At 41.9% G+C, this 27,480-nt stretch overlaps 1 protein-coding gene across 3 annotated transcripts in view; it reads left to right on the forward strand.

The window, feature by feature from the left end:
- Nucleotides 1-27,031, forward strand: part of TMEM154 (transmembrane protein 154) — a 52,448-nt gene extending 25,417 nt beyond the window's left edge. Inside the window, exons 4-7 of one of the 3 annotated variants that reach the window (XM_015080645.3) lie at nucleotides 3,289-3,316; nucleotides 4,558-4,643; nucleotides 6,953-7,010; nucleotides 19,769-27,031. In XM_015080645.3, coding sequence (XP_014936131.1) covers nucleotides 3,289-3,316; nucleotides 4,558-4,643; nucleotides 6,953-7,010; nucleotides 19,769-19,784 — 188 coding nt within the window. In that variant the 3' untranslated portion in view covers nucleotides 19,785-27,031. Of the gene's footprint in view, nucleotides 1-3,288; nucleotides 3,317-4,557; nucleotides 4,644-6,952; nucleotides 7,011-15,991 lie in introns of all 3 variants that reach the window. The other 2 variants (XM_015080643.3, XM_015080644.3) reach the window with 2 other exon arrangements.
- Nucleotides 27,032-27,480: the final 449 nt, after the last annotated feature.

Below are 27,480 nucleotides of genomic sequence, written 5' to 3' on the forward strand. Positions count from 1 at the left end.
GGGTGGCCGACTTCGGCTCAGGTCATGATCTCGCGGTCCGTGGGTTCGAGCCCCGCGTCGGGCTCTGTGCTGACAGCTCAGAGCCTGGAGCCTGTTTCGGATTCTGTGTCTCCCTGTCTCTGCCCCTCCCCCATTCATGCTCTGTCTCTCTCTCTATCTCAAAAATAAATAAACGTTAAAAAAAATTAAAAAAAAATAAATATTTTTTTCCAGGAAAAATAGAACTGTCATACTGGGTCAGACCAGTAGTTTTCTTGGAAAGTATCCAAAACAATGTTTTGTGGAAGGGCATGGATGATGTGCTCTCAGAAAGTTAGACACATTGGTCTTTCCCCCACCTGAATAGAGCCTGGTAGGCGCTTCTGCACCAGTTTGACCACCGGGGGGCGCCTTCCCAACACATTTAGAAAGAACACTTCTCGGGGCTCAATCAGTTAAGTCTCTGACTCGTGATTTCTGCTCAGGTCATGAACTCGCAGTCTGCGGATTCGAGCCCCATGTCGGGCTCTGTGCTGTCGGTTCGGAGCCTGCTTGGGATTCTCTCTCCCTTCTCTCCCTGCCCTTCCCCCACTCTCTTGCTTGCTCTCTCTCCCCCCCCTCTCTCTCTCTCAGAATAGATAAAAATTAAAAAATATATTAAAAAAAAGAAAGAAAGAACATTTCTTCCTATTGGAAATTACTTTTTCTCTTTGGGCCTGTCCATTTCGAGTCCAGAAAAAGGGAAATGCTGTGTAGTAACGTGATGCTCTATTACCATTTTCCCAGACCTGCAGGCATTAAATTTGCAGTTGTTATTATTTAACATTTATTAAGTGTTCTGATGTGCTGTGTCTGAGAGAGCTGCAGGGAAAACAGCTGGCAGGAAACCATCACTTTAAATAGACTGTGGCTACATGACGCCTGGGTCTGCTCAGTACATCTCCAGAAAGCGTCTGTCTCTTGCTCAGTGTTCAGCATGGAAAAAAAGATAAATAAGCCACTTTCCTGTGGGGCTCCTGCCCTCATCCCCTCGCCCCAGCGATGCCACCATCTGAGGTACACAGAGGAGGGTAGCTGGCAGGGGGGGCATTGGCAGGCTGAGTGGGTGTAGCTGGGAACCGCGGGCCGAGGACGAAGTGGGTAGGAGGGTGTGAAATGGAAGGACTGTAGGAGGGAAAATGGAATCGAGTGCAGGTGGGGGGCTGTGTAAGAGGTACATTTGCCCTCCGGTGGCAAAGGGAGTAGATGGCTATTAATAAAGAGATGTAGGCCAGGTGGAGTGGAGTGGGCAGGACCTGATTGCTGAGGACACGTAATTGGTCTCCCTCCTGGTTTAATGCTCTGCTCTGGTGTGCTCTCCCAGATGTTTTTCTGTTGCCATGGTGGCTGGGGCAGGGGTAACGGTCTCGGAGCAGGGGAGACGAGGCCGCAGAAGGCTCTTTGCTCTGTTTGAATACTGATTACAGGAGCTTCCCATTTGGTGCATCTGGAGTACTTTTGTAATGGGTTTTTAAACTTTTCCATCGTCTGCAGGCAGGGTGAGCTTTTGCTCACCACAAAGCCTGCAGGCGCTCAAATTATAAAGATAAATCCATGCCCTCTACGGTGGGGCTGTGGGGCCACTAGCTCTCTGAGAAATTAGTTGGGGGTGGTTTACTAAGCAGGGAAAGAGGGGGAAGGAAAGAGAGGGAGTGATAAAACAGGGGGGTCTTTATGGGTCACCTGTAGGGAAGGCTCAGTTGTGTATGGGCTTTATTTATAGTAAAATCCTTTAAGGAAATAGCACGTCAGTTTTAGATGAAAGATATACATATATAAAATATAAATGAACATACTCCCCTTTCCCCAGTCTAAGTGCCTGAGGAGTCAGACACCTGCAGGAAGCATTAGGTTCCTAGCAGGGGGCAGAAGGATATAACCCATAGGCCCTAGAAGGTAAGCAGTGGTGGCTCGAAACTTCCATCTGTGCCCAGCTTTCCTGGACCAGCGATGCCATGAAAGCTTGCCAACCCACAGGAAATTATAGTGGCTCCCAGCTGCCAGGAGCTCAGTTCCAGGTTCTTGCTGGTTGTGTTTGCTCGACGGGGACCTACATTTCTGCAGGCCAGGCAAAAAGAGACCTCCAGTTGCCAAGGATCAGGACCACTCGACTATTTGGTGGGCCTCTACAAAGTGGTTTGCTTCTCAATGGTTTTCACATCATAAAAGGTGCTGTGGGTCTATGCTCTCCACTCACTTGACATCATCGCCTCGTTTCTCTGGATGCATCGCTTCCCCTGCCAAACAAAACAGAGCTTGAGCTGGGCCTTTGGGCTCTGATTCTTGCCACACGCTCATCTGGAACCTGATGGGCATTTGACAAACTGTTACCTGGTTCTCACCTCAACCACAGCAACAAAAAGCAAGTTTGCTCAAAGCTTTGTTTTTATGGTATAGTTAAGTCCAAAACATTGGGTATGAATTTAACCCATGTTAGACCATCCAGATTAAGGCCTACTCATTTATTCAATACATATTTACTGGGTGTTTGCCAGGTACCGGGCTAGCTGGATGGGAGGTGGGGGGATAGCAGGACAACAAGGCAGGCACGATCTCTGTCCTTCTGAAACTGTGGGAGCGACCAAAAAAATTAAGCAGATGGATTGACCAATGACAAACATGGCAAATTCTATGAGGAAGCAAGCAAGGTGCTGAGCTGGGGGGCAACTGGAAAGGTGGACCCTACTTCAGAGATAGGAGGGAGGGAGGGTGCTCCCTGAGGAGAGAGTATAAGCTAAGACCAGAAGGGTGTGAGGGGTCCAGCCATGCAAGCAGCAGGGGTGAGAGCAGAGTTCCAAGGGGAGCCCTGATGAGTATCCCACAACCTGCTCTGGGACAAAGGGACAGTCACAGTGCTGGGCTTGGTGTGTCACACAAAGATACAACAGCAGTGTGTTGAACTGGGACGTGTTGGAGTAAGGAAGGGGCCAACGAACAGTTCCTCTTGTCTGACTCTCCCTTGCTTCCCATTACCACTGTTTTCTTCTTCAGATGGATTAAAAAAAAAATAAAAAGGGAGAAACATCTGATTTGAGGTCAACACTCTCAGGGAACCATCATATCTTTAAAAAAAAAAAAACAGATTTCATGTGGTAAATTAGGACCTCATTTCAATATGGTGCGTGTTTGACTTAAGAGTTATTGCTCCCTAAAATGCAATTTACTTAAAGTTGTCTCCTGTCTTTGGAAAGGAGATTTCAGCTGTTGTTGAACTAAAAAGTTGTTCTAGACAATGAAAGCTAACATGTCCTTTATATCTTTTCTCTTTAGATGAACTGGGAAGTGAGAACATCAAAGTGTAAGTTCCTGCTGCCTCCCACCCAGCTCAGTGCAGACGAAGATATCCGGGAGAGGAGTAGATTAGAGAGCCATCTGCCTTTTTAGGAGTTTTTATTCTGACACCCTTGAGGGTCCCCTTTCATCCTGGGCCCCAGGAGAGGGCCCTTAGCAGCCCAAGGGGGAAGGGGATGCACCTGTCTCCCAACCTCAGTTCAGTGGGAGATCTGGGTGAAGAACAGGGTCCTCTCCAGAAAAAAAAAAAAAAGTCTTTGAATGCTACCAGTTCCAAATGCATTGTGGTTTAAATATTCTGACCCTGGGTGTATTTCAAGGACGTTGGTTCATTTATTCTGATTAAAAATTTTATCACCAGGAAAGATAACATTCCCTGGTAGGAAAGGGGAGTCCTGGTAGAAGCATAAAGTTCATGCTGCAGAATCACAGTGAGGGCGGGAGGGAGAAGGGGAATGGAAGGGGAGAGGAAGGAAGGATGGAGGGAGGAGTGGGCAGAAAGAGAACAAGATGCCACCAGAAGAGTGTTCTGGGGCGGTGTCACCACCTCCTCCAGCCTTCCCCCTAGCAACCTTGCTTGTTTAGACACTTTGCTGGTTTCCTCCATACGCCCTCTTCTCACACCCAGGCTCCTCTACGTGCCTTCCTTTCGCGCCTCAGCTGTGGTTCTGAGCTGGTGGTCTCCGCCCCAACCCCATTTACGTTACCCAGGGCCTTCTTTTCCGTAACCGTGTGCTCTGAATCCTGGGAAGTGAGGGCAGTGGGTTTCTGAAAGCAACGACTCCATTTCTCTATGTCAGAAAAGCCTGGGAATTTAAAGGAGGGGTGATGAAAGCAGCCTGTCCACAGTGGCCTCTTGACCTGGGGCACAGATCAGAAACCTCAAGGAAAGGGAAGTGAAATTAAGCAAGGCTACCATGCTAAATAGGGCAACTCCCCAGAGGAGTTGGTAGAAGCCTGGCAGCTCAACTTGGTACCTAATTTAGGGAAGCAGTCAGAGTCTCCTGGGCTCCCTTGCCCAGGAGAGCTGGGCCGTGCACCTTCCATCACTGGATCAGTGATAGATGAAGGCTTATTGTAGTTCGAGCCTTTCCGCCTCTCAGAATTTGGTGAGTAGGGCAAAGCCCCAATCTGCCGTGGAGTGCCACATACCAGGTCAAGTTCACCTTTCCCGCAGTCAACATTCTGGGCTTTCCCAAAATGAGACTCGGCACACCACACTCCTTTTTGTTTCTGTTCTCTCTCCAGCCCCATTTTTGAGGAAGACACACCCTCTGTTATGGAAATTGAAATGGAAGAGCTTGACAAGTGGATGAACAACATGAATAGAAATGGTACGTGGTAACCTAAAGTTGCTTTTCCTGTCCTCTCTGGCATGTGAAGGTTGCAACGGTTTTATAAATGTCCCGTAATTGTTGGAATGTGACGGTGTGAGCCCAATCCACATGAGATCTGGAGCATGCGGGTAATCAACTTAGGTCTGACTATCCTTAAAGACTCAGTTTAAGGGGTGCCTGGTGGATCAGTGGGTTAAGCGTCCAACTCTTGATTTCAGCTCAGCTCATGATCTCACAGTTTATGGGATCAAGCCCTACAGCAGGCTCTGTGCTCGTAGCAGTGAGCCTGCTTGGGATTCTCTCTCTTCCTCTCTCTTTCCCTGCCCTCCCCTGCTTGTGTTCTCTCTCTCTCTCTCAAAATAAGTAAATAAACGTTAAAAAAAGAAAAGACTCAGGTTAATTACTGCATCACGTGGTGCCATTTGTTTTTATTTTTGTACAATCTTTTCAAACAGACTTTTTCAAGAAGATGATTTTTTTTCAAACAAGGAGCTCTCTGGGTCCAAATTATCTGGAAAAAGCTAGCATCCGGGATTACCTTATCTACTGTAAAATTTAGAGATCTATGATTTTAATCTGTATATGGATGTAAAATTTTGCCACATATCATTTACATAGATCAGTGCTGTTCACTGCCATATGCAAGAGGCACCAGCCATATGTGGCTATTTAAATTAAAATTTAAAAAATTAAATAAAGTTAAAAATTTTCAGTCACACTAGCCACATTGTGAATGCTCAGTAGCCACTTGGGATGCATAACTACTGTATTATACACACAAATCTAGAACATTTCCATCACCAAAGAAAGTTCTATTGAACAGCACTAATAAAGATAGTAATATAAACATCCTCCCGTAACTTACTTCCTAATTGATATCTGGAAGTAATTGCTGTATGTGTTCCTTACTTTTCATTAAATTAATATGTGGGTTTAAAAAAGGTGGTAGCAGGGCACCTGGGTAGCTCAGTTGGTTGAGCGTCTGACTTCACTTGGATCGTGATCTCACAGTTTGTGAGTTCAAGCCCCGAGTTGGGCTCTGTGCTGACAGCTCAGAGCCTGGAACCTGTTTCAGATTCTGTGTCTCCTTCCCCTTGCCCCTTCCCTTCCTCGCACTCTGTCTCTCTCAAAAATAAATAAACATTAAAAAAAATTGCGTGTCAATAAATGAATAAGTAAAAAGTAAAAAAGATGGTAGTTGTTTTTTCCCTTTGAAAATTCCTATAAAAAATCAATAACTGATTTTTAATGCTCAGATTATCTTCATAACATCCACTATTTATATTATCATATCATTTGCATTGTTAACATTCAACTTTAAAAAATACCCCGGGGTCTGTCAGATTCAACAATAGTGAAGCCCCAAATCCAGAGACCTGTTATTAGAATTATTATACCAGAGGCTTATCAACATAAGTTTTCCCAAAGATTAGAACCATTCGATGAACTTGTACAATTTTGAACGGAACAGTTTTTCATAGCCCAAGATTGAGGCAAGGAAAGCTCTGTAAAGCATTTGGGGACAGGGGCAGGTCACTATAATAATCGTTAAGGCAGTTTCATTTTGTTGTTTTTAGTTTATAAAATACACATACATAATAATTTGGCAAATGCAAAAATAAAAGTAGAAAGAAGAAAAAAATTATACCACCCAAAGACAACGTCTCTTAATAATTTGACATCTTTCCTTTTGTGCCTGAGATAACAGTCATATGTCAGGATCCCATTACACTCACAAAACCAGAAACCCAGAAAAAGGCATATCTATTTCATAACTACAGCAGAGAGTTATTTTGACACATAGGTGATGGAGTTGATGGATTTTGTTTTTCCTTACAAATAACTGTGACATGATAGGAGAGAACTCTGACGACTTTAAGGTTAGTCGTTCCTCAATTCACTGGCTGCCTTTTGATCATGCATCCTGACTGAAATCATTCTACAGGCTCATCAGGACCTCCGGTAAAGCTATTTTATTCCAGTGGCTAACCTGAAACATGCAGATTCTAGCTTTTGGAGCAACAGTGAGGTTCTTTGGGGACTGAATAACCAAGCAGTGATGAATTGTGCCCTTTCCAACAGGGCCAGAGGCATGTTGAAGTCTTGTATCTGTGCTACTAATGCTTTTTTCCATTTCAAGAGCCTTGCCATCATTAATCTTTTAACCTCTGGAACTCCCTAGTGAGGCCATTTCTGTACAAGCAACCACACAGAGCTGGGAAATGTGGCGCTCAAATGCATGAGTTTTGTGGGTAGAAAATAGAATTTCGGTGATTAACAACGAGTTTGCTTCTATTCTGTCCTAGCTGATTGTGAATGTTTACCTACTTTAAAGGAAGAAAAGGAATCAAACCACAACCCAAGGTACTTCTAATTTCTACCATTGATTATATGTGTGGGGGGGAGGGTATTGGAGACCAGGGTAGAGCATTTTCATTTACCTTCTCTGCGCTTGTAAATTTTATGTGACAATTTACATGGGTATATAGGTGTGTAGTGTGGAGAAAAGAAAGGTACAAAGGTACAAAGTAAATAGAAAAATACAAATAGAAAGTTACAAAGTAAATATCCTAGTGACTCTATCTTTTGAAGTAAATGAATACTGGCATTTTCTTTGTCCTTCTGAAGAGATACTGTTGAGTCGACTTCTGTTTTAGCTACAAAACTTTCCAACTGTAACAAACTATAGGTTTGTTTACCTTGGATAAATAGATATTTGGTAAGGAAATCAGATGGAAGTGACAGCCTTACTGGATAACTGTAAATATGAGCGAGCAAAATGAACATATAAAAACCAAAACAGAACAAAACAAAACCCCACCTGGATTGGATTGTCATAGGAGAGAAATTAAATGAGAATTTTAAAAACATATTCCATTCTACCACTAGGTGGCTCTGCTTGATAGAAAATTTTAGTGGTCAGCACACCAGAGGCTTGTTTAAATTTTGCTACCTGTTGTGAGGCTAGAAATGACCACGCCTGGGGTGTTTTTGATCAGAGGACAGTTTGGTCAGGACGTGGGAAGTGTCGCAGGAGAAAGGATTGATGATTCAGCAACGTGGGGACTTGTTCCACACAGCAGCGCTGTGATTTGGGGGCACCAAATTGTTGGTAGGGGTGACTCAGAGGTGATCAGCGAGTAGAGAACTTGACTGAGCCTGTGACTGGGACTTTACGCTTCTGTTGGAGTAGATAGAATAATCTTTCAGAGCAGGGTAAATAACCACCCGTCTTCTCTCCCTCCATGTTAACCAGAGGTCTTGTGCCTGTCATCTTAAATGCTTCCAGAGTGCAGACATTTGTCACGGGCAGTCCCTGAGGCTGGAGCCTTGCAGGAAAAGACTGATAGTAGATGGTGATCGGGGCAGTCAGATGTTTGTCTTCTAGCCCCTTTTTCTGCTCCTTCCCTTAAACCTTATCTAAAAGGTCGTCACCCTACATCTCACACATCACACCTCTGCAGTCTTAGTGAGGTAAACCTCGGCTCTGATTCGGAAGTCCGTTTGTTATTGAAGATTTCAGTCAGCGTTACCAGTCCAAGTTTTTGCATGTTAAAAATTCATCACTGGTTCAGAAAAAATTCTATCCCATGTAAATGAGGTACCAGATATTAACAAGTAGATGAAAGGGAAAAAAATGCTAGCGGGAGCATCACAAAGGCAATTACAAAAGAATATTTTCTCTGCATTTTAATCTTACCTAAAAATGAGTCATGTGTATGTTCAGCACATGGCTCAGATCACCACCAAAACCCTATAAATATCTTATGACTGTATTTCTGATGGGCACCCACAAGTGGCATGGAACACCGGTGGTTTTTATACATCTGCCTCTTGGTTTTTGGAATTATTGGCAACATAGAAGAAACTTAATGTTGAGAACTATATGGTTGGGAAAGCATCTTAGAAATCACATTTTTGAAATATTGAAAGGTTGGTCTTTGAAATAAGCTCTAGGTCATTTCTGCCTGTAAGACAAAAAGCCTTAACCCATTTGGAGAGCTGCTTTATGCTAAACTATTGTTTTTAAGGGGAATGTCTACATTCCTCTGTTGGTCCGGAACTGTTCGGCTTTAATTCACAGGACTGCCCTCAGGCCTTATGTCATTCCCTCTCAGTGAAGCCAGCACCAGCATTAAGAACCAGCAATGGCAAGTCCCAAGGCTTTGGTGCCACAGATACTTTCTGACTGCTGCAAAGAGTAGTAAAATATTGTAAAGCAAATCTAATTTTTAGTCACTGAAAAGTCAGAAAGGTACAAAGCACTCAGAACAAAGTCTGTCACAAAATAAGCTCTCAATAAGTATTGGTATTCTTATTATTAACTTAACATTGATATACATAAATTGACTGCCTTTTGGGCTAGTGAGCTTGTGTCCAAAGGCCCAGGCCCACCCACAGTACTGGTTGGGGCATTTTTTTTTTTTTTAAGACTGTATATTTTAGAGCAGTTTTAGGTTTACAGCAAAACTGAGCAGAAAGTACAGAGAGTTCTAATACCCCCACACATGCACAGCCTCCCCAGCTGTTGGCATCCCACACCACAATGGTACATTTGTCACAATCAGTTAACCTACTTTGATACATCATTACCCCCAAAGTTCCCCATTGGCTTTTAGCTCTGTGACTCATCCTTCCTCTACCATTTAAGCAGTGTACAAGTGACTGCAATGCTTCAGAAAGTATGTAACAGTCACTGAAGATTGAACTTAGTAGAAAACACACTTCTCCATCCTCTTGCTAAACTAAGACTTCTGGACTCTATTTAAAGGGCTCAATCCCTGTTGATGCTAGAAAGACACCCTGACGCAGAACCTCTTAGGCATAAAGTCCATGTACTTCTGGAAAAAGGAGTCGATATGGTCACCATCCTACACTTAATGCACCACATTGGATACAAAGACTTTTCTTGTTAAGGTCCATAATCTCCGGCCTTTCAGAACTTTCCCCATGTATCCCATTGGCAAGCCATTGTTCATTACTTTGCCCTGTCCTCGTTGAATGGACACTTTCTTTTATGTCGTGGAACCTAAAATCTAGCACAGATTTTAATAAATGCCAGAGACATACCGAGCACTATGGGAAGTTTATACTATGGTTTTTGTATCTTTAAAAAATCCATAAGAAAAGACAACAAAGGAATTGTGGAGGAGGGAGAGTTTTATATTCTTATTTCCTTATTATTATTTCCTTAGCATTTTCCTCCTAATTCGTATTGGTTCTGTGCTAGGCAGTGTAAGAGGTAGTGGGAAGAATGTTAGTGGAAGTTGTGTCCAAGGGGTGTGGCAAGGCTGTGGGAGAGGTCTGCCCTAGAGTTGAAGAGAATTTCATCACTGACACGGTTCATCTTTGCCAGCACATGGTGACAACAAAAAGCAGATCTATTGAGTTGGTTTTATTATTGTTTAAATTCTCTGTAAAGAACGCACTCCCTTATTGTCTACCCCCAGCCTCACAGAACCTTCCTGAATGGAGCTAGATAGTGGTAACAAGAAGGGAAGAATCCCTTTCGTCAGAGTGCTTAAGGTGTAGCCAGCCTGTCCCTTCTTCCTGAGGCCTTATACTTAGACAATTTCCTGCAAGCACGATGTTCTGTCTCTGTAAGCTCAGGTGAATAACCACAGAAAAGGAACTGCAAATAACAGCCAAGTGTCCATCTTCTTTCCTTTATGCCAGTTAGCCACAGTGATGAGTTTATATTGAGTGGGGAACGACTAGAGAAAAAATCGATTTGGTTTCATTCAAGTAGATTTATAATTTTGAAAGCTCATGAATAACAAAAACAATAAGACATTTGTATAGCATTTTATATATGCCAGATTCTTAGGTACTATCACCTAAGAAATTAACTAGTTAGAGGGTGAATAACAGCATACCTGTTCTGGTTTTGTAATAATTCTATTGTTTATCTTATGATTCATGTCTGAGCTCAATGACATAAAAATGGATCACTTCAGTATTTCTCAGGAAAATCCAGTTTCGTTTAATAAAGAATTTCGTGAATTTCTTCCTGTTTCCTCTCTTCTCTTGACCTTTCTCTCTTTTTTTCTTAGAAAAGTATGATTGTTGATATAATTTTACAAAATATATTTACTGAACACTTAATATGAACACCTAATGCCAGACAGGGCCTGGCATTGTCTATATCATGCCAGTTTGACCAGTTAAAAATGAAATAATCTGTATGAGTAAGCCTGGAACTCAGAGATGTTAAGTGATTTGTCCAATTTACACAGCAAGTTTATGAAATGCAATATTTTTTTAAAAACTACATTTTAATTCTCTTTTATTAATTAGTTAAAATAAGAGATATTCCACAAACTATAAGATAAATTAGAGATTAAAAAAAAAAAAAAGAAGGAACACACAGCAGCAAGAAAGGCAGCCACCATGAGGCTGATACATGAAAGTATTTGGTAGATGATGCATCCGTCGTCCCATATATTCATTGAAAAGATCATTAACTGCAAGAAAACAGTGGTTTTAGTGAACTCTTTTCACCTCTTTGCTCAAGTAAATCTCTGGCTCAGTTATTTTCTTTGTGAGTTTCTTTCCTCTTTTCCTTTTTTAGTCTCTCAAAAGTCTTTTAAAACTCAACAAGTATTTAGGAAGTACATTAAGTGCCAACTGGTTTCCCTCAAATCTGAGCTCTGTATTATGAGGGATACAAAGTAGCATATGAGGGGTACAAAGTAACCATTTATAATCCTGCAGGATGATAATCTCAAATAACATTGTTAAAATGCAGGGGTGTGTGTGTGTGTGTGTGTGTGTGTGTGTGCACGCGTGCATGCTCATGTGGTGAGTGAGAGATGTACTAAATTTAATAAAACACAGCCTGCTTGAATAGTGGCCCAGATTATGTCTACTGTGGGCATGATCTATGTGTCTTGGATGAATTTTAGGCCTGCCTGTGATGTTAGCCAGATGTGTGACCTCTATAATTCCCTCCAGGGCCAGGCCTCTTTCGAGAAGGAGAAGGGACGTTATATTGATGAAAAGAAGGGAGCACGATCTAATTGTTATGTGACTTTGTGCTATCCTGAGCTCTGCACTTCCCCAAAACCAAGTTAGGGAGCATCATCATGTGCGAAAGGTTTAACGTAGGTTTATTACCATCTTCAGAGCTAAGCAACATTAGCTGTGGTCATAAAGAGGGATTGTTAGAAGATAAACCGGTCAGGAGAACAAAGATGGCTTATCTGATCCTACCTGCAACCAAGGGGGCAGTTAGGAAACAAGGTGTTAAGAGCTGTATCTGTCCTCATTTAACTGCTAGCATTCCAATTAAATGCTTTCTTAAAAATAACAAATCGATTCTTTTTCATCAATTCAATTTGTTTTTATGGTTTGTAGGCCTGTTACTATAAAGGCCTTTAGGAAAGCTGTCCCACATTCTGAAAATATCTGTATAACACTCTGAGAAAAATTCCTCACTAATGCCACTGTCATAGACAAGACACTAAAACTGTAGGAATTAACACCGAGGCAGGCAACAGAGGTTGGAAGCAGGATTACTTACTTTATTTGTTGCAGTCGTGTGGCAGTTTGCCAAGGTATTTTTAACAGAACTCTAGGATTTGCCAGAGTTAACAACGCCTGGGCTCATTTGATCATTTCACAGAGATGATAAATAGCCCCAAAGACAGCAGGGAACGCGTCTAACTAAATAGAGGGAAGAACGTGAGCGAGAGAATGGCTCTGGGCTCAGGTAGCGGGCCAGATCCCAGGCTGCTGGCTTGCCCACAGGCCTGATGGCCACCGCACCACGGCCAGTAAAAACTCGCACGTGGGATTTGCAACACTAGGAATGACCTGAGGTCCCATAGCTGAGGCAACTTGTATCCACGTTGGGACCGTCTTGTGTGGCAGACCCTGTCATGCTGCTCACTGTCCACAGAGCTGAGCGCCGAGTGCCACGTGTGAGCTTCTGTGCTTGAAGCTGAAGCAGGAGGTGGACAGCGTCACACGTGAAGCCTTCAGAATGCTTGTAGAGTGTTCTAAACAAACCGCATTTAAGGGCGTTCTCAGAAATGGAAAGTTTGTTTTGGAAGATGGTTTCTGAAAGCCTTTGGATATTGGAAGCAATGTTCAAGCTTGTAGTTCACTGACGGACATTCGCTAGCTTAGAATCTGCAAAATAAGGATAAGATACGTTCATGGGTTTGCACGTCAGGCCTGCAGCATAGAGCCTTGTATTTGCTCACCTATCCTTTACAACAACCCTAGAAGGTACATGGTATTATTATGCATGTTTTGCGGATGAGAATAGGAAACTTCGGCTAAGAAAGGTCAACTTATCCAAGGTCACATAGCAAGGAAGTGGCTGAGCCCTGGTTCAAGCTCTGGCCATCTGACCCTGTGCTCTTATCTACTGTGCTAAAAGAGCCACTGTTAGCGCACATGAGCATTAGTACTACCATAAAAGAGCAACACGAGGTGTGAAATACCAAGGCATAAACGTAACCAAAAAATGAATGGTGTAATATAAAAAGAAATTGCTCAAAAATTTTTTGAGGGACATAAAAGATTTTTAAAAATAGAGATGTACTGTGTTCCTGAATGAAAGACTCAACAATGTAAAAATTTAAATTTATGGGTGCCTGGGTGGCTCAATTGGTTAAGCATCTGACTTTGGCTCAGGTCATGATCTCCCAGTTTGTGGGTTCGAGCCCCGCGTCGGGCTCTGTGCTGACAGCTTAGAGCCTGGAGCCTGCTTGGGATTCTGTGTCTTCTTCTCTCTCTGCCCCTCTTCCACTCATGCTCTCTCTCTCTCTCTCTCTCTCTCAAAAATAAACATTAAAAAAATTTTTTTAAATTAAAATTTAGAACTCTGCCTTACACTTTAGATTAAAATAGACTCCAAATAAGTTTAAATGTTAAAAAAAGAAAAAAGTCCAGGGAAAATATAGAGGAATTTTATTATAACTCTGAGTTGGGAACTAGTTTGAAAGCATGACACACAAATCAGAAACCATATCAGAAAAGCATAGTTTTAACTCTAAATTAAAACATTAAAAACTCTAAAACATTAAAAACTCTAAATTTCTGTACTTCGAAAAACACAATAAATAGAATGAGAAGGAAAATAAAAACTGGGGTAAAGTATTTCCAATACATGTATAATAAATAAAAATTATGATTCTTAAAACACAAACCAATAAAAAGATAACAGTCCCATTTTAAATATGAGTAAAAATTATCAATAAGCAATTTTGCAAAAGAAGGAATGGAAATTACCAAGAGAGCTTTAAAAAATGTTTGTTTTTCTCAGAAATTATAAAAAAGTAAATATACCATTTTCACCTATTGGATCAATAAAAAATGAAAATAATAATATCCAGTATGGGGAAGGATGTGGGGGAAAAGATATTTCCCTAAAGAAAGTGTGGGGAGAAGGTAAATTGTACAAAATATTTAGGGAAGGGGGTAATTTGAAAATGGGCTCTTCAAGCTTTAAAAGAGGACACATTTTAACCTGGTAATTCCCCTTCTAGCCATTTACCCGAAGGTAACAAATGGAAGTGTGCAAAGATGTAGCATTTTCTAGGCTACATAAAGACTATTGGAAAGGGTCTACATGTTTAACAATAAGGGTGTGTACTTTAAAAATGCTTTTTCATCTCGTGAGGCAATGAGATCCTCTATAGCCACTAAAAAGATATTGTGTATTTATTAGCAAGGACTGAAGTCTCCAGGCGAATGAGAGTGAGCAAAGCAGTCGATAGCACAATATACGTAATAGGATCCTACTTTTGTACAAAAAGAATGTATGTCATTATCAAGGGAAGAAAGTTTGGAAGAATGAACACCAAAATGTTGACTGTAGTAAGATTGTTGGTATTTTTGCTTTGCTTATTTGTATTTAGTTTTCCAACAGAGGCTACGGAATGGTTTTATAAAAATTAAAAAAAAATCACATCTTTTGTAACAGCTGGACGCAGATCAGCGTTGTGGACAAAAGAGGGCTCGTGCCCACTACGAGTGAGGCTTTGTGTTATACTGTGCTTAGGGGAGCTGAAGTTTCCAGATAAGGCCACAGAAGGAAAACCCGCAATTCAGAGACTTATGTTCTATAGAGATGAACTTCTGGATCTTAGAAGTAATATTCTGCTACCACCCAGTTTCCAAGAAATGGAACCTCCTTGCCCAGTTTAAGAGGGGTACAGGGTGACTTAAATGAAGGGGATGTTAAATCTGCTCTTCAGCCAAAAACTTTCTTAATTTTCCATCAGCTTCCCATTGTAAGTAAATTTTGCTACAGAAGTTGTCCTTTTGTTCACAATTGCCCTCCTCCTCCTTTCGTACTGGTTGTCTGCCCTTATCACAGCATCTTCCCCCGGTCTTCACAACACAAATACAAACACATAACCATACACACTATGTTTCCCCTCCCCTTTCGTGGATAGATCTATTTATCTGGCTACCTATCCATCTACCAAACTGCTTCAAAGTCTTTTTGGAAACACATGCTGTTTCCCTGAGCAGGAGAGCCCTGAAGTAGGAGTAAGAAGAATACAGTCGGTTGCAGACTACCCATGTCTGTGAGCTAAGGACATACGATGTTCTGTTGATTATTATCATTCGGGCACTTCCTTGGACACAAAGGTCACTTCAAGTAGGGATGTTCTGGAATTTGAGTGATGGGACACAAAACTGAAAAAAGAAGCAGGAGGAGAGGGAGAGTGGCCTGCTCTCCAGGAGACGTGGGTGGAGGTATGGTCTCGCTGGGGGAAAGCTGCAGAGCCAGCTATGTGGCCAAGATAGCCAAGTTAGAAACAAAAGCACAAATTAGCCAGCCAGCACAGTCATGTCCGAATACCATGTCCGTAATTTATGTCTATTCACACCCCAAGATGCCTAATGGTTGAATTCTAAATGACACGGAGAAAGCACCTCCGGATCCTTTGTGGATACGAACAAAATGGGCTTTTGAAAACACGCCAGGACCACCAACTCCTGAAAAAAACAATGCATGGAAATTTTTTTAAAAAAGGAAAAAAAAAAGGCAAATTTGGCATCTATTCATAGAGAATGGGATTCGTTTTAATTAAAGGTGGGGGGAGGGACCCCCAACTCCATCTGGTTCTCTCCACATCAGCACGAGGGAGGGATATTGGAGCAAGAGCTAGGGATTATTTCTTGGCTTTCATGGATTTCCTCCTCAGGGATCAAGTATAAAATCCAAACCAACCTTTGTTTCAGAAACTGTAAGCTGGACACTGTTGGCTTCCTGACTGTTTATGTTCTCTTGAGTCACCTCCACAGTGGAGTGACCAGCTCTTGGTAGCTTCTTGGAAATACACTATTGTTCTCTTTTTTTTTTTTTTTTTTTTTTTTTACAGTGACAATGAATCTTGAAACTGAATGGTGCTAATGTTTTCCAAGGAGCAGCCCTGGAGGGAGCCTGCTGAGCCTGCCAACGGAGGATGAAGAGGATGCAAATTTAATTAATTTCAAATCAACATAGACACAAGAACCTTTTGCTGTGCCTCCCAACGCCCACTCTCCCTAACGATGGCATCACCTGTACTTGGAAGAATGCACGATTGAGAAGCGCCGGGCAGAGGCTTGGCTGCCATCCACCGTGGCTTCTGAGGGTGGAGTAGCCACGGGACGCGTTCACCTCTCCTCAGCGCCTGTTCCCTCCTCTCCACCAACCTCTAGCTGCCTGTACTCACTGCGGCCACACTCTCCAGGTCCTTGTTCCCTTTCTGCTTCATTCCTTGGAGTTTAAATCAGGAAGCTGTTTTACATACGGCCTCCTTCTGGGTCACCTTGTTACCTAATTAGCTTTGGATAATTTCCTCTGATTAGTCAAGTCCTCTGATAGGTCCTCTGCCTTCAGCAGGAACTTTCCTCAAGGCCAGTTACGTCATGGAAAAGACAGCGAACAAAGCGCGTGCTTCACTCTATACATCATCCCCGGGGGTTGGGAAGCGCGTCTACCTGCCAAGAAGACAGAGTGAGAGTCCACCGTCCTGAGGAGATGTTGTCTGGTGACCTGCGGACTCTGAGTTGGCCAGACAGGCCCCTTGGGCACTTCTAGGAGGAACAGGAATCTGCAGTGAAGGAGCCAGATGATCTCCCTCTCGGCTAAGATCACCAGCGTGGCCACATTTCTCCAAAGCTCATTCTTGCTCTCACCACACCTCTTTGCCTTTGTGTGAAGAGAACATGGGCACAGGGGGTCATCTGCCAATGCTTTGTATTTTTGAGATCTTTAAAGTCGTTTGCAACAAACAGAATAGGAACAGGCAGATACCTGTGCCCGTGGCAGGCATCACCCACCGTACCTTCCTGTCAGGCTGGCACAAGCCTCGTGTCTCCCTGGACACAGCTTTCCAGGAGGCTGCTATCAGTCCAGCAGAGGTGACATTCTACACGGGGTTTGTTGACATTCTTGTACAAGAAGCAACGGCGCCAGATGCAGAAGGGCCTGCTTATCATTCCCATTCACGGAAAATCAATCCTCACTGAATCCTTGATTGTCTAATTCTGACCTTTAAAGCAATCTAGCAAACTGGGAGTCCTCGGGTCTTCCGCAATACCTGATATTGTATTCCAGGAAAGAAATAAAGAGTGAACACTTTATTTATTTTACTTTCCTCATGTAAACTGAGGGGAGATGAGGTTCACCACACATTTGCTGCTGAATTTGGGGTCTTGGGTTCGAAAGGCTGCCTTAATACATAACAAAACTACCCCTCTCCCCCTTCTCGGAATCCCTCTGACTGGTACTCACCTTCTGAACTATGCCCATCATTTTAAAGGCAGAGCTCCAAGCCAGGGAAATCTTTCCGTACAATGAAAGAGAACTATCTGGTTGTGTTTAACCACTGCTATTGTGTTATCCTGGGACATCATGGAACTGTGGCAAAAGACAGTCTTTGTGGTATGTATATAATGTCAACAGATTCATCTGTCATATCCTCGTTAGCACATCCTAATAAGGCATTTTTGTTTTCACGTCTGTTTTGCATATTCATATTCAATTTGTGATCGACAGTGACTCTCAGATATTTATGCCAAAATTGCCATTTTCTGAATTATTATTTCTGCCTATTTTGTTACTTTGTTTCTTCTCCACGTTTTGACTCTTTGAAGAGTCTTAGATTGCTTCTTTCTCTCTCTAGGTATCTAAGATTTTTGCTGAATACTTACGCCTATAAACTTTATCCAAGTCTATCAACCAATGCACTTAGAAGTTCAGAGAATGATAAGGGGTCTTGAAATCTCATTTTGATTAAGCAATATTTTATGAATATTTTAATACAGTTAAAATATTCTCATTCAGCATTTAAAATAACTTTAAATTTCAGAAGAAGCAAGCTTCAGTAACATGTCATTGAATTTATGTCTGCAAAATGTCCTAACCTCTATAATTGCACAGTCTACAAGGAATTTTTTTTAGAAGGTAGTTTATTCTAGCAAGGTCTATGAACCAAAGCAGTGAAGGGTCAATCTTAGCATCCTGTATCTTATTACTGTTCAATCAATAGATATCATATATTTATGATAATTTCAATAACTGCTTTTAAACCCAAACTTAATTTTTATGTTTCAGATATTGTTGGTAAAAATCACATTAGTTTGCCCTAATTGGGTAGCCAATCAGAACAAAACCTGACTTTGGAATGTTTTAAAGATATATAACTTTCACTGCGTATTTTTGTACACTTTAAGCAAACTAGGTTAACAATATTGCCTAGTTAAACTCCTCAGGGAACTTGTTTTAATAAACATACAAGATTATCGATGTGTTACTCTTCTTTTTTAAGCTTATTTATTTATTTTGAGAGAGAGAGCGTGTGCATGTGAATGGGGGAGGAGCAGAGAGACGGAGAGAGAGGATCCGCAGGCTGATTCTGGGTGGGAAACCTGAGGCGGGGTTCCATCTCAGGAACCATGAGATCATGACCTAAGCTGAGATCAAGAGTCAGGCACTTAATAGACACTTAACTGACTGAGCCACTCAGGTGCCTCTATCAATCTGTTACACTCTCTCTCTCTCTTTTTTTTTTTTAAAGTTTATTTTATTTTGAGAGAGAAAGAGTGTGAGTGAATGGTAGAGAGAAGAGAGAGACAATCTCAAGCAGGTTCCGCACAGTCAGCACAGAGCCCGATGCAGGGCTCGAACCCACAAACCCGTGAGATCATGACTTGAGCCGAAGAGTCGGACACTCAACCAACTGAGCCACCCAGGCGCCCCTCAGTCTGTTACTCTTAACTCAGTGATATGACTCCTCTTTCTGGGAAGCTCACTGTTATCTAAAAACAGGCATACAGCATGGATCAAAAGTCATATCCAGGGAGTGACAAATGCCTCTAGCAATGTAAAATGTTTTAAAAAATGACTTTGTCTATTTTTAAATTTTGACTGTTTAAACTATCAATTTGCACCATCTCTGGAAGAAGGCCCCTATGATAAGTAAACATAAAATATAGGCTTTAGTTTCAGTTTCTGTCAGAATTAATACAAATTCTGAAGGTAAGTAGAGTGCTAAGACACAGTTTCATACTGGGAAGACACTGCTGAAATTCTCATTGTGGGGAAAACATTGAGTTTTATGCTGGATTAAATTTACACATGCTACTTTTTCACCGTCAGAAGATACTCAGGATGAATCCTGGGGTTCCACTCAGTATACACAGCAGGCAGGCCAGAGTAGCTCTACCCATAGGTTACATTTCTTCAGTCTTAAAATAATAAGAAAAGTCACTGTATAATAGTGTGGAATGGAATTAGTCAAATTTTTTATTAATAATTGCATAATTCAAACAATGAATTGCCTAAATTACTTTGCTCGTTTGAGCAGCTCTTTGACATTGCCTTGGTATTGTCCTGTCTGGCACCAAAATTTTATTTTCCTCTTAGTCCTTTTGGGAGTAGCTATTTGTAGATACTCGGTGGGGTTTTTTGGTTTGTTTTGTTTTTTTGTCCCATTACCTCTTCTAAATAGAATGTCATATTCGTGAGATAGCAATCCATACAATTCTATAAAATAAAACCTTTAAAAAATCAATTCAGTAGATGCTCTATGCTCTTTTTGAAATGATATCTTAAGAAGTTAAATTTCTAAGCCAAAGTACAGCCAATAACATTGAGACTTTCATCTCAGTGCCGTACAAGTTTAGAAATACAACACTGAACCATTGAAAACAACCAAAGGTGAATGGATGTTTTCCAGTTGGACTTCAGGTGCAGAGGGCTCAGGCAGTCATATTCCTCACATCCCATCACATTGTCATCACTGGCTTTTGGTACTTTATACATAAGTAATTGGGCCTTTTACATGAAAGATATTCTTCACATTTTAACTTCTTTGATCTGCATGGAAAGAACAAAATGAATGATACATAGAAACTACAAATTGTAAGCAACACTTTCTCCGGTATAAAGATCAGTGGAGAGTAATCACTATATTACTCTGACTTTGGTGAAACCCTGACGTTATAATTAACATCAAGAACATGGGAAAACTCTGCATGTTTAATAAATGCTAGCCTTCAGAAAGAGCAGAGGTTATAGTTTTCCAATGAGTGAAAAAATAACCTGGTAGATCATTAATAATTTCACTTGTATGCATCTTGTTTTTAAAGTTAAGTGAAAATAATGTAAAAAATGCTGTATTAGACTCTCATTTTTCAAGTAATATAAAGTCTTTCCTCAGAAGGTCAGTAAGATCATCAGATGTTTATTTATCACTTGGCTTCAATGTATAATTTCTGTCTTATAAGTCTCATGTAAGAAATGGTCCCATCACTATTGATTAGAACTGATTTGCAAAACTACTAAAGTTTTAAGACTGATTACAGGTTTTAGGTTCTTTTCTCCTGCCTTGTATGCTGAGAATAATATATGTAATAATATTTTTCCTTTATAGCTTATGGCTTTAGAAATGTCAGATATCCATTACATATGTATAAATTATGCTCAGCTGTATGATTTTTACAAAAATAAATAAGTACATACACGCTGGTAAGCTAAAGTGCTCATTCAGCAGTGTTAGATGGAAAAGCATTTTTGAAGTTAACTGAAAAATAAAGCACTATAAGAGAGGAGTAAAGAGTGTCTTTGACATTAGTTTCTATGTGATTAATGTATATAAACACTTAAGATAAATGCTTATTTGCAAGTAAGGTGTTTGTTTACTAAAATGTTGTTGACTAAGAGTAAAGGAGTGAATTACACATCTTTTTAAAGGAAAGTTCTTTTAATTTTACTTGTGACTATGGAGAAGAAGGATTGTTACCTTGTATAATTATCTCTTTTGATCTGTATACCTTTTTTTTTTTAGTTTTTTAAATGTTTCTTTATTTTTGAGAGAGAGAAAGAGAGAGACAGAGTGTTAGCAGGGGAGGGGCAGAGAGAGAGAGGGAGACGCAGAATCTGAAGCAGGTTTTAGGCTCTGAGCTATCAGCACAGAGCCTGACGCGGGGCTTGAACTCAGGAACTGTGAGACCATGACCCGAGCCAAAGTCGGAGGCTTAACCAACTGAGTCGCCCAGGTGCTCCGATCCACACACCTCTTTAAATAAATGATGCAATACCAATTTTAAAGTTCTTATAGAATTCAACCTGCTTTATACAAAATTGTCTACCCTAAAAATTAACTGGGTTTTCTGCATACCTAAAAGATGTAACACATTCTTGTCTTTTTTCTTTACAAAATATTTTTAAATTGAGAAATGAAATTTCAATTGTCTATGGAATGTAATTTTTAAAAGTATTTCTAGTAAAAATAGAAAAATCATAGGGGCGCTTGAGTGTCTCAGTTGGTTAAGCATCCAGCTCTTGGTTTCAGTTTAGGTTATGATGTCACTGTTCATAAGTTCGAGCCCCAGGTCAGGCTCTAAACTGACAGTGCAGGGCCTGCTTGGTATTCTCTCTCTCTCTCTCTCTCTCTCTCTCTCCCTCTGCCCCTCTCCCTTACTCTCTCTCTCTCTAAAATAAAATAATAATTAAGAAATTAAGAAAAATCTTAGAGCTAAAGCCTTCTCTTTTTCCTAATTACTCGCTTTTGTTCATGTCTTTAATTCTAATTTCATTTTCTACACCTTGACATTATAATGTCATTATAATGGAACAAGGCTGACAGACAAGTTCATAACACGTAGATAATATGAAGACATCTGTGAAAAAGGATGCATTCCTGCACACAAACCAGTCGGTACATTGACAAACAACGAGCAGAAAGATTCCCCTTCAAGGCCCCAACTAACGTAAAACCTGGTCAGTTATGGCATCGATACACCCCTAGAGTCTGCTGCAGGGTATACGTCCTGCCTATGTTAACCAGAGTGACTACGTGACTGATGTGATGGGGCAGATCGGCCTCAAGATGGCTTGGACCCAAAAAGCAGACAGTCCCACGGCCTCAGGGAAGGGATATGAAGAGAGAACAATAATACTAACTGGAACTTATTGTGTGTATCAGTTGGGAATTAAGTTCAGCTTCTAATACTAGACACACAAAATGAAATTATTTCAAGCAAGATCTTTTTTGGTCATGCATGAAAGAATACAGAGGTAAGCTGGTATGGTAACTCCATGGACATCTGGGCCCTGGATTCCTTCTCACCCTCCCCCCCTCCATTAGTGCAAAGCTCCCATCCTCAGGGGTGCCGTTCGGTACACATGCCCCAGCGTGGTGTCCACAATAAGGACAGAAAGGGAACCAGAACAGGGCGAGCCCCTCTAAAGAGCTTTCCTGCCAGCCCGTTGAAACAACTCGGCCTACATCTCATTAGCCAACCTATCTGCAAGGAGCAGGAAACTGTAGGGTTGGTACAGGTAGGGTCTCAGGGTTGGTACATCATCATTCCCAACAATGAGGGTCTGCTTCTCAAAGCAGTGAAAGAATATTGGGTATCTGATGAGGTAGCAACACTGGCCATAAGGTGCTAAGTACTTACCATATATTGTCTTGTTTTGATCCTCGCCATATACTTAAAAAAAAAGGTTTACTGATTTTGAGAGGGAGAGAGAGAGAGAGTGCGCGCATGTGCACACGCACACATACACGTGCATGTGAGTTGAGGAGGGGCAGAGAGAGAGGACGAGAGAATCCCAAGCAGGCTCCACACTGCCAGCACAGAGCCCAATGTGGGGTTCCATCTCACAAACTGTAAGATCATGATCTGGCCGAAATCAACAGTTGGATGCTTAACCTACTGAGCCACCCAGGCGCCCTTCACAATATACTTTTACGATAAGATTAGGGAACTTATGAATTTGTCTCATGTCTTCCTAACTCCAAAGCACATGATCTAAACGGCTACGCTAAACTGCCTTCCCAGTAATAAACAATAGGAGGGTGTTTAAGAAGGTGTCAGTCATTGTCAAGGAGGCCTGAAGGTGGGCAGATTCAGACCAGAAGTAACAGAAGCTTCAGGAGGGCAGTGAAGGAAGGACCCCAGGACCAGTAGAAATGGTATATCATGCTGAGAAAAAAAGTCAGGGTTTGGAATAGGGGTGATAAGGTAAAAAAACTTAGTTTCTGGACCTAGGTTCTGGTAAGGATTTGGTCACTGAATAAAGAAATAACGAATGAAACTTAGTGGCTTAAAACCAGCAACAATCATTTATTTTGCTTGTGAGTCTGCAATTTAGGTGGGGTTCATTGGCAACAGCCTATCTCTGCCCAGCATCATCTGGGCAACTGAACTGGGGCTGGGGGATCTGCTTTCAAACGGCTCACTCACATGACTGGCAAGTTGGTACCCAGCTGTTTGATTCGGAACCCAGCCAGGCGTGTGGGCCAGGGGCCTTGGTTCCTACTACATGGGCTTCTCCATGGCTGCCACACAGCGTGGTAGCTGGATTTCAAGAGCAATATCCCAAGAGAACAAAGTGGAAGTACGTGGCATTTTTAGAAGCTAGACTTAGAAGTCACATATCATCACTTCTGCCATACTCTGTCACTTGAAGCAGTCGCAAAGTTCAAGGGGGAGAGAACATAAACTCCCCCATTCAATGGGAGAAGTGTCAAGAGCGAGTGGGATAGGAGATATGTTACAGGCATTTTGGAAAACACGATCTGCCAAAATTTGCATGGCCTCATGTAATACAGAAGAAATATAACAGTCAATCTCACACCAAGTGTCCCTAGGAATATTTGATTTCCCTTGAGTCCAGTGCCTGATGGCCATCTTTGGCTTGGACATACATCCCTGGTCCAATAATTTTGGGCAGGTTTCATCAACTACATGAGGCATGACACATAACATAGAAGAGCCTAGAAGAGTGGGTGGATCAGACACAGAGAAACTTATGAGTATTTTCAGTACGTACAGTTATAACAGGACCAGATTAGATTGTGAGCACCTTGAGGATGGGGATTAAAAAATGTTGGGCATCTCTGTATCCTGAACAGTGCGTGGCACTAGTAAATGCTCAATAATCATGGAAAAACCAATCAGCCACTGAGCTAAGAGTCACTGCACTACCCTTACTCGTACCAAATCAGTATTTACCACCAGTGAAAACAGGACCCAAATAGAGGTTTGCTTATTGCCCGTTACCATTTTCTACCCAAGTTTCCAGTCTCTACCCAAGTTCACCTTCCAACTGATAGATTCTGTTATCATTTTTTATCTTTATTTGAAATTGTCCTATTATATGTGCTTTTTACTTCCAGCTATCTTGAATCCAATCTGGAAGGTGGCAGAGAACAATCATAATTGAGCCAACAAGCAAGTGGAGGCAGAGGAGAAAAGGTGGACCCCATTTGGAGGGGAAGGAACACAAGGAGGGGCCAGCAGGTCACTGAAACCCTCTCAAGATGCTCTTTTGGCTCAGAGCTGGGCTCTTCTTCTTTGCTCTCTAGAATGTCCATGGGGAAAAGAAACACAAGTTGTATTAATAAAAAGGTTAAATGATCTATTTTAGGTAATGACACAAGAAAGATGTGGATTGTTTCTTCCCTGGATAGGGAGACAGATGAACAAAATAAGAGGTGCTGTAAATCCTCCTTGAAACGTTTCCCAACCAGCACTCAGTGTAGATAAAGCCAACCAAGTCACCTAATGGGGCAAGAGAGTAAACTATGGGACCCATTTATTTCTCAGCTCCATGAATCTGTAAAGAAACTCCTCCATTTTGTTAGATGTGGTGACTAATGCCTTTTTACCTCATGTGAATGTGCCTTCCTGTTTGTAACCCAGAAGGACCTTTCTGTTCCGTTCCAGACGGACCTCCATCCTTCCTCTTTGCTTATACTCCCCAACCCTCTGCCTTCAGGGACCTGGGAGGGAGAGATATATCTGGGGAGGCAGCCAAACCAATTAATGTTAAGATTTGTGTTCTGAGTGGGGCTGGAGCAGAAACAAGGGGAACAAAGTGGGCTGAAGGAGGGGGTAGGGAAAATGGGAGGAAAAGTTCTTGGGGAGTTCTCTGGCTCAACAGATGAAACCAAGACTAGTTGTGAAAAACAAAGGGGCAGGATAGGAGTCAAAATCTGGGACACAAATCTGAAGCAGGAGTTAGAAGCAGACTAGAAAGGGTTGGGAGTGAGGTGAGGTGGGGTCTGGGTGATTTTGACAATGGAGCTGAGCTATCCAGAGTCTTCCTTCAGTGGCCACTGGATGCACAGGGAATGGTGGCCTGCCTGGCTTAATGGTAGAAGGGCAGAAAGGACACTAGACAATAATACCTTGTCTACGGTAGAGTTGGCTCACCTCCCTGTTAAGTTGAGAAACCCGGTTCCAGAGAAACAGCGTGAATAAGAAGGCTAGGCTAGGATTCATGCTCCCACAGTATTGGGACACATCCCCTAACCCCTATGAGAGCTCTGAGAGTGGTGACAGCTAGTTGGATTGTCTGAGAAGGGCTATGCCACCTTCATCTCTGGTCAGATCCAGAGCAGGCCACAAGAGGCGTGGCAGGGCAAGGCCCGACACTTTCTTCTGCATAAATTTTTTAAATTTATCCTAAATGAATGCACCTCCCTAAGTTTTTCTCCTTACGTGTAACGTAGGTGTGTTTGTTTAAACAAGACTCTTGATTCCGTGAGGAATTTTCCAACTCAAAATACCTCAGACCAAAAGAAACGTACAGGCTCCGGTAACCAAATTGGGCAAAGCAAGAAGTCGCTGCTCTCAGAGAGAACCTGACGCAGGTTCAGCTACAGCGAGGAACAGCCACACCAGGGACTCAAACGCAATGAAAGATTCTTCAGTATTCTTGTCTTCCGTTCATTGTCTGAAACAACCTTCTCCACGGGGCTACAGCTATTGTAGCTAGTGGCTCCAGGGAGCTCATCTTTCCGTCTTTACCACCAGAGCAGAAGGGAATCTCTTTCTCTCACCCAGTTAGGAAACGTTCCCCGGAAGGAATTAGATTAGACTGGCTGGGTTTTATGCCTAACCCTGTGAAAATGGTATTGGGACTGACTGGGGTTGACATGTCCTTGTACTACCACAGTATTCATATGTGTGTGTGTGTGTGTGTGTGTGTGTGTGTGTGTGTGTGGTACACATTGATTGGTTGGTTGGTTGGTTGGTTGTGGGGAAGAGAGTTTATGAGGAAGCAGTTTCTAAAGGGGATCGGAATGCCATGACCACACGCAGGGCATTTGGGACCAGCCAAGGACACAGATATCCCCCTACACGTGTTCTTCTCTCCCGTTCCACTTACCTATCCACGTTCAGAGCCACAACTCCAGAGTGGGCCAGGTTCTCAGGAAGGTGGATTTACTGATGCTTTTCGTTTCCTTCTTTGCACATTTTTGGTATTTTCTAAATGTTCTACATTTAGATACATAAATTTGTATCACCTTTGTAATTTATGTTACAAAAATGAGAGTGGGTAAGTTCTCGTTAGTGGAGGCAGAAATATTAAGAACTCATAAAAAAAATCCAATATTCTTCCAGCAAAGGAATGTCTTTTGAAACTCAGTTGCAAAGCTGCATGAATATATTTAGGTGTATATGTCCAGGACCACTTTTTGTAGAAAAGAAGGAAGGGTTCTGCAGGAGGGTTGGTAAGAAGCCCTCAAAGCCTCGCCAAGGTGGAATGTATAGTTTTTCTTCTGCGTGCCTTCCTGTATCCTGGGCTGAACGTGGACACACTTTGCCATTTCTCTTCAGGGACTATGGGAGAATCAGGGCAGTTTTTGAAACTCTGCTTTTACCTTATGGATCATGTCACCATTTTAGGACAGGAGCAGAAGGTATTAAAGCAGTTGTCAAGGTCTTGAGACGCTGAATGAGAACAAGTCAGAATTAGAAAGGTTTTCTCTCTCCCTAACGCATAATGTCTAATCACTTGGGTTCTTTTCATTTTTATTTTTTTACTGTAAGGATCTTTAAATATTAAAGAATATTTTGAATAAAGAGCAAAAATATCCTCCATTTAAAATTCTCTCCCTTGTTTACTTCTGTAGTTGTCACAGTTTCTCCAGTTAATACATACACTTTTTATAGAGTTAAAAAAAAGAATAAAAGAAATAGAAAAAGAATAAAGTCCAGTTAAAATCCACCCCCCCCCCCCACAGAAAATCATTCTTAATTCCCCCAGCCTAGCATGAAAATTTCCATTCTTAGGAGTGATGTGGAGTCTCCAGCAACTCTTTCTAAGAAAGGGAATGAGAGCAGAAGGCTGAGAGGGAACCCTGGTGGGGGTCACGCAAGGCCACTGCCTCAAGCCCAAGAGGGCATGCTCTCCTGAGGAGAGCAGGACTCCTTAGCAGCTGCTGTGGGTGGGTTTAGAGGGGACCATGGGAGAGGGACCCAGCCAGAAATCCTGGAGAGAGAAAAAACACTAGAAGGCTTCCCTGAAGATGCCACTGGGATCCATTCGTTCAGCAAAAATTTCTTGAGAGCCTCCTAT

Source organism: Acinonyx jubatus, chromosome B1 (genome assembly GCF_027475565.1).
Source record: "Acinonyx jubatus isolate Ajub_Pintada_27869175 chromosome B1, VMU_Ajub_asm_v1.0, whole genome shotgun sequence".
In the NCBI taxonomy this organism is placed as follows: Eukaryota; Metazoa; Chordata; class Mammalia; order Carnivora; family Felidae; genus Acinonyx; species Acinonyx jubatus.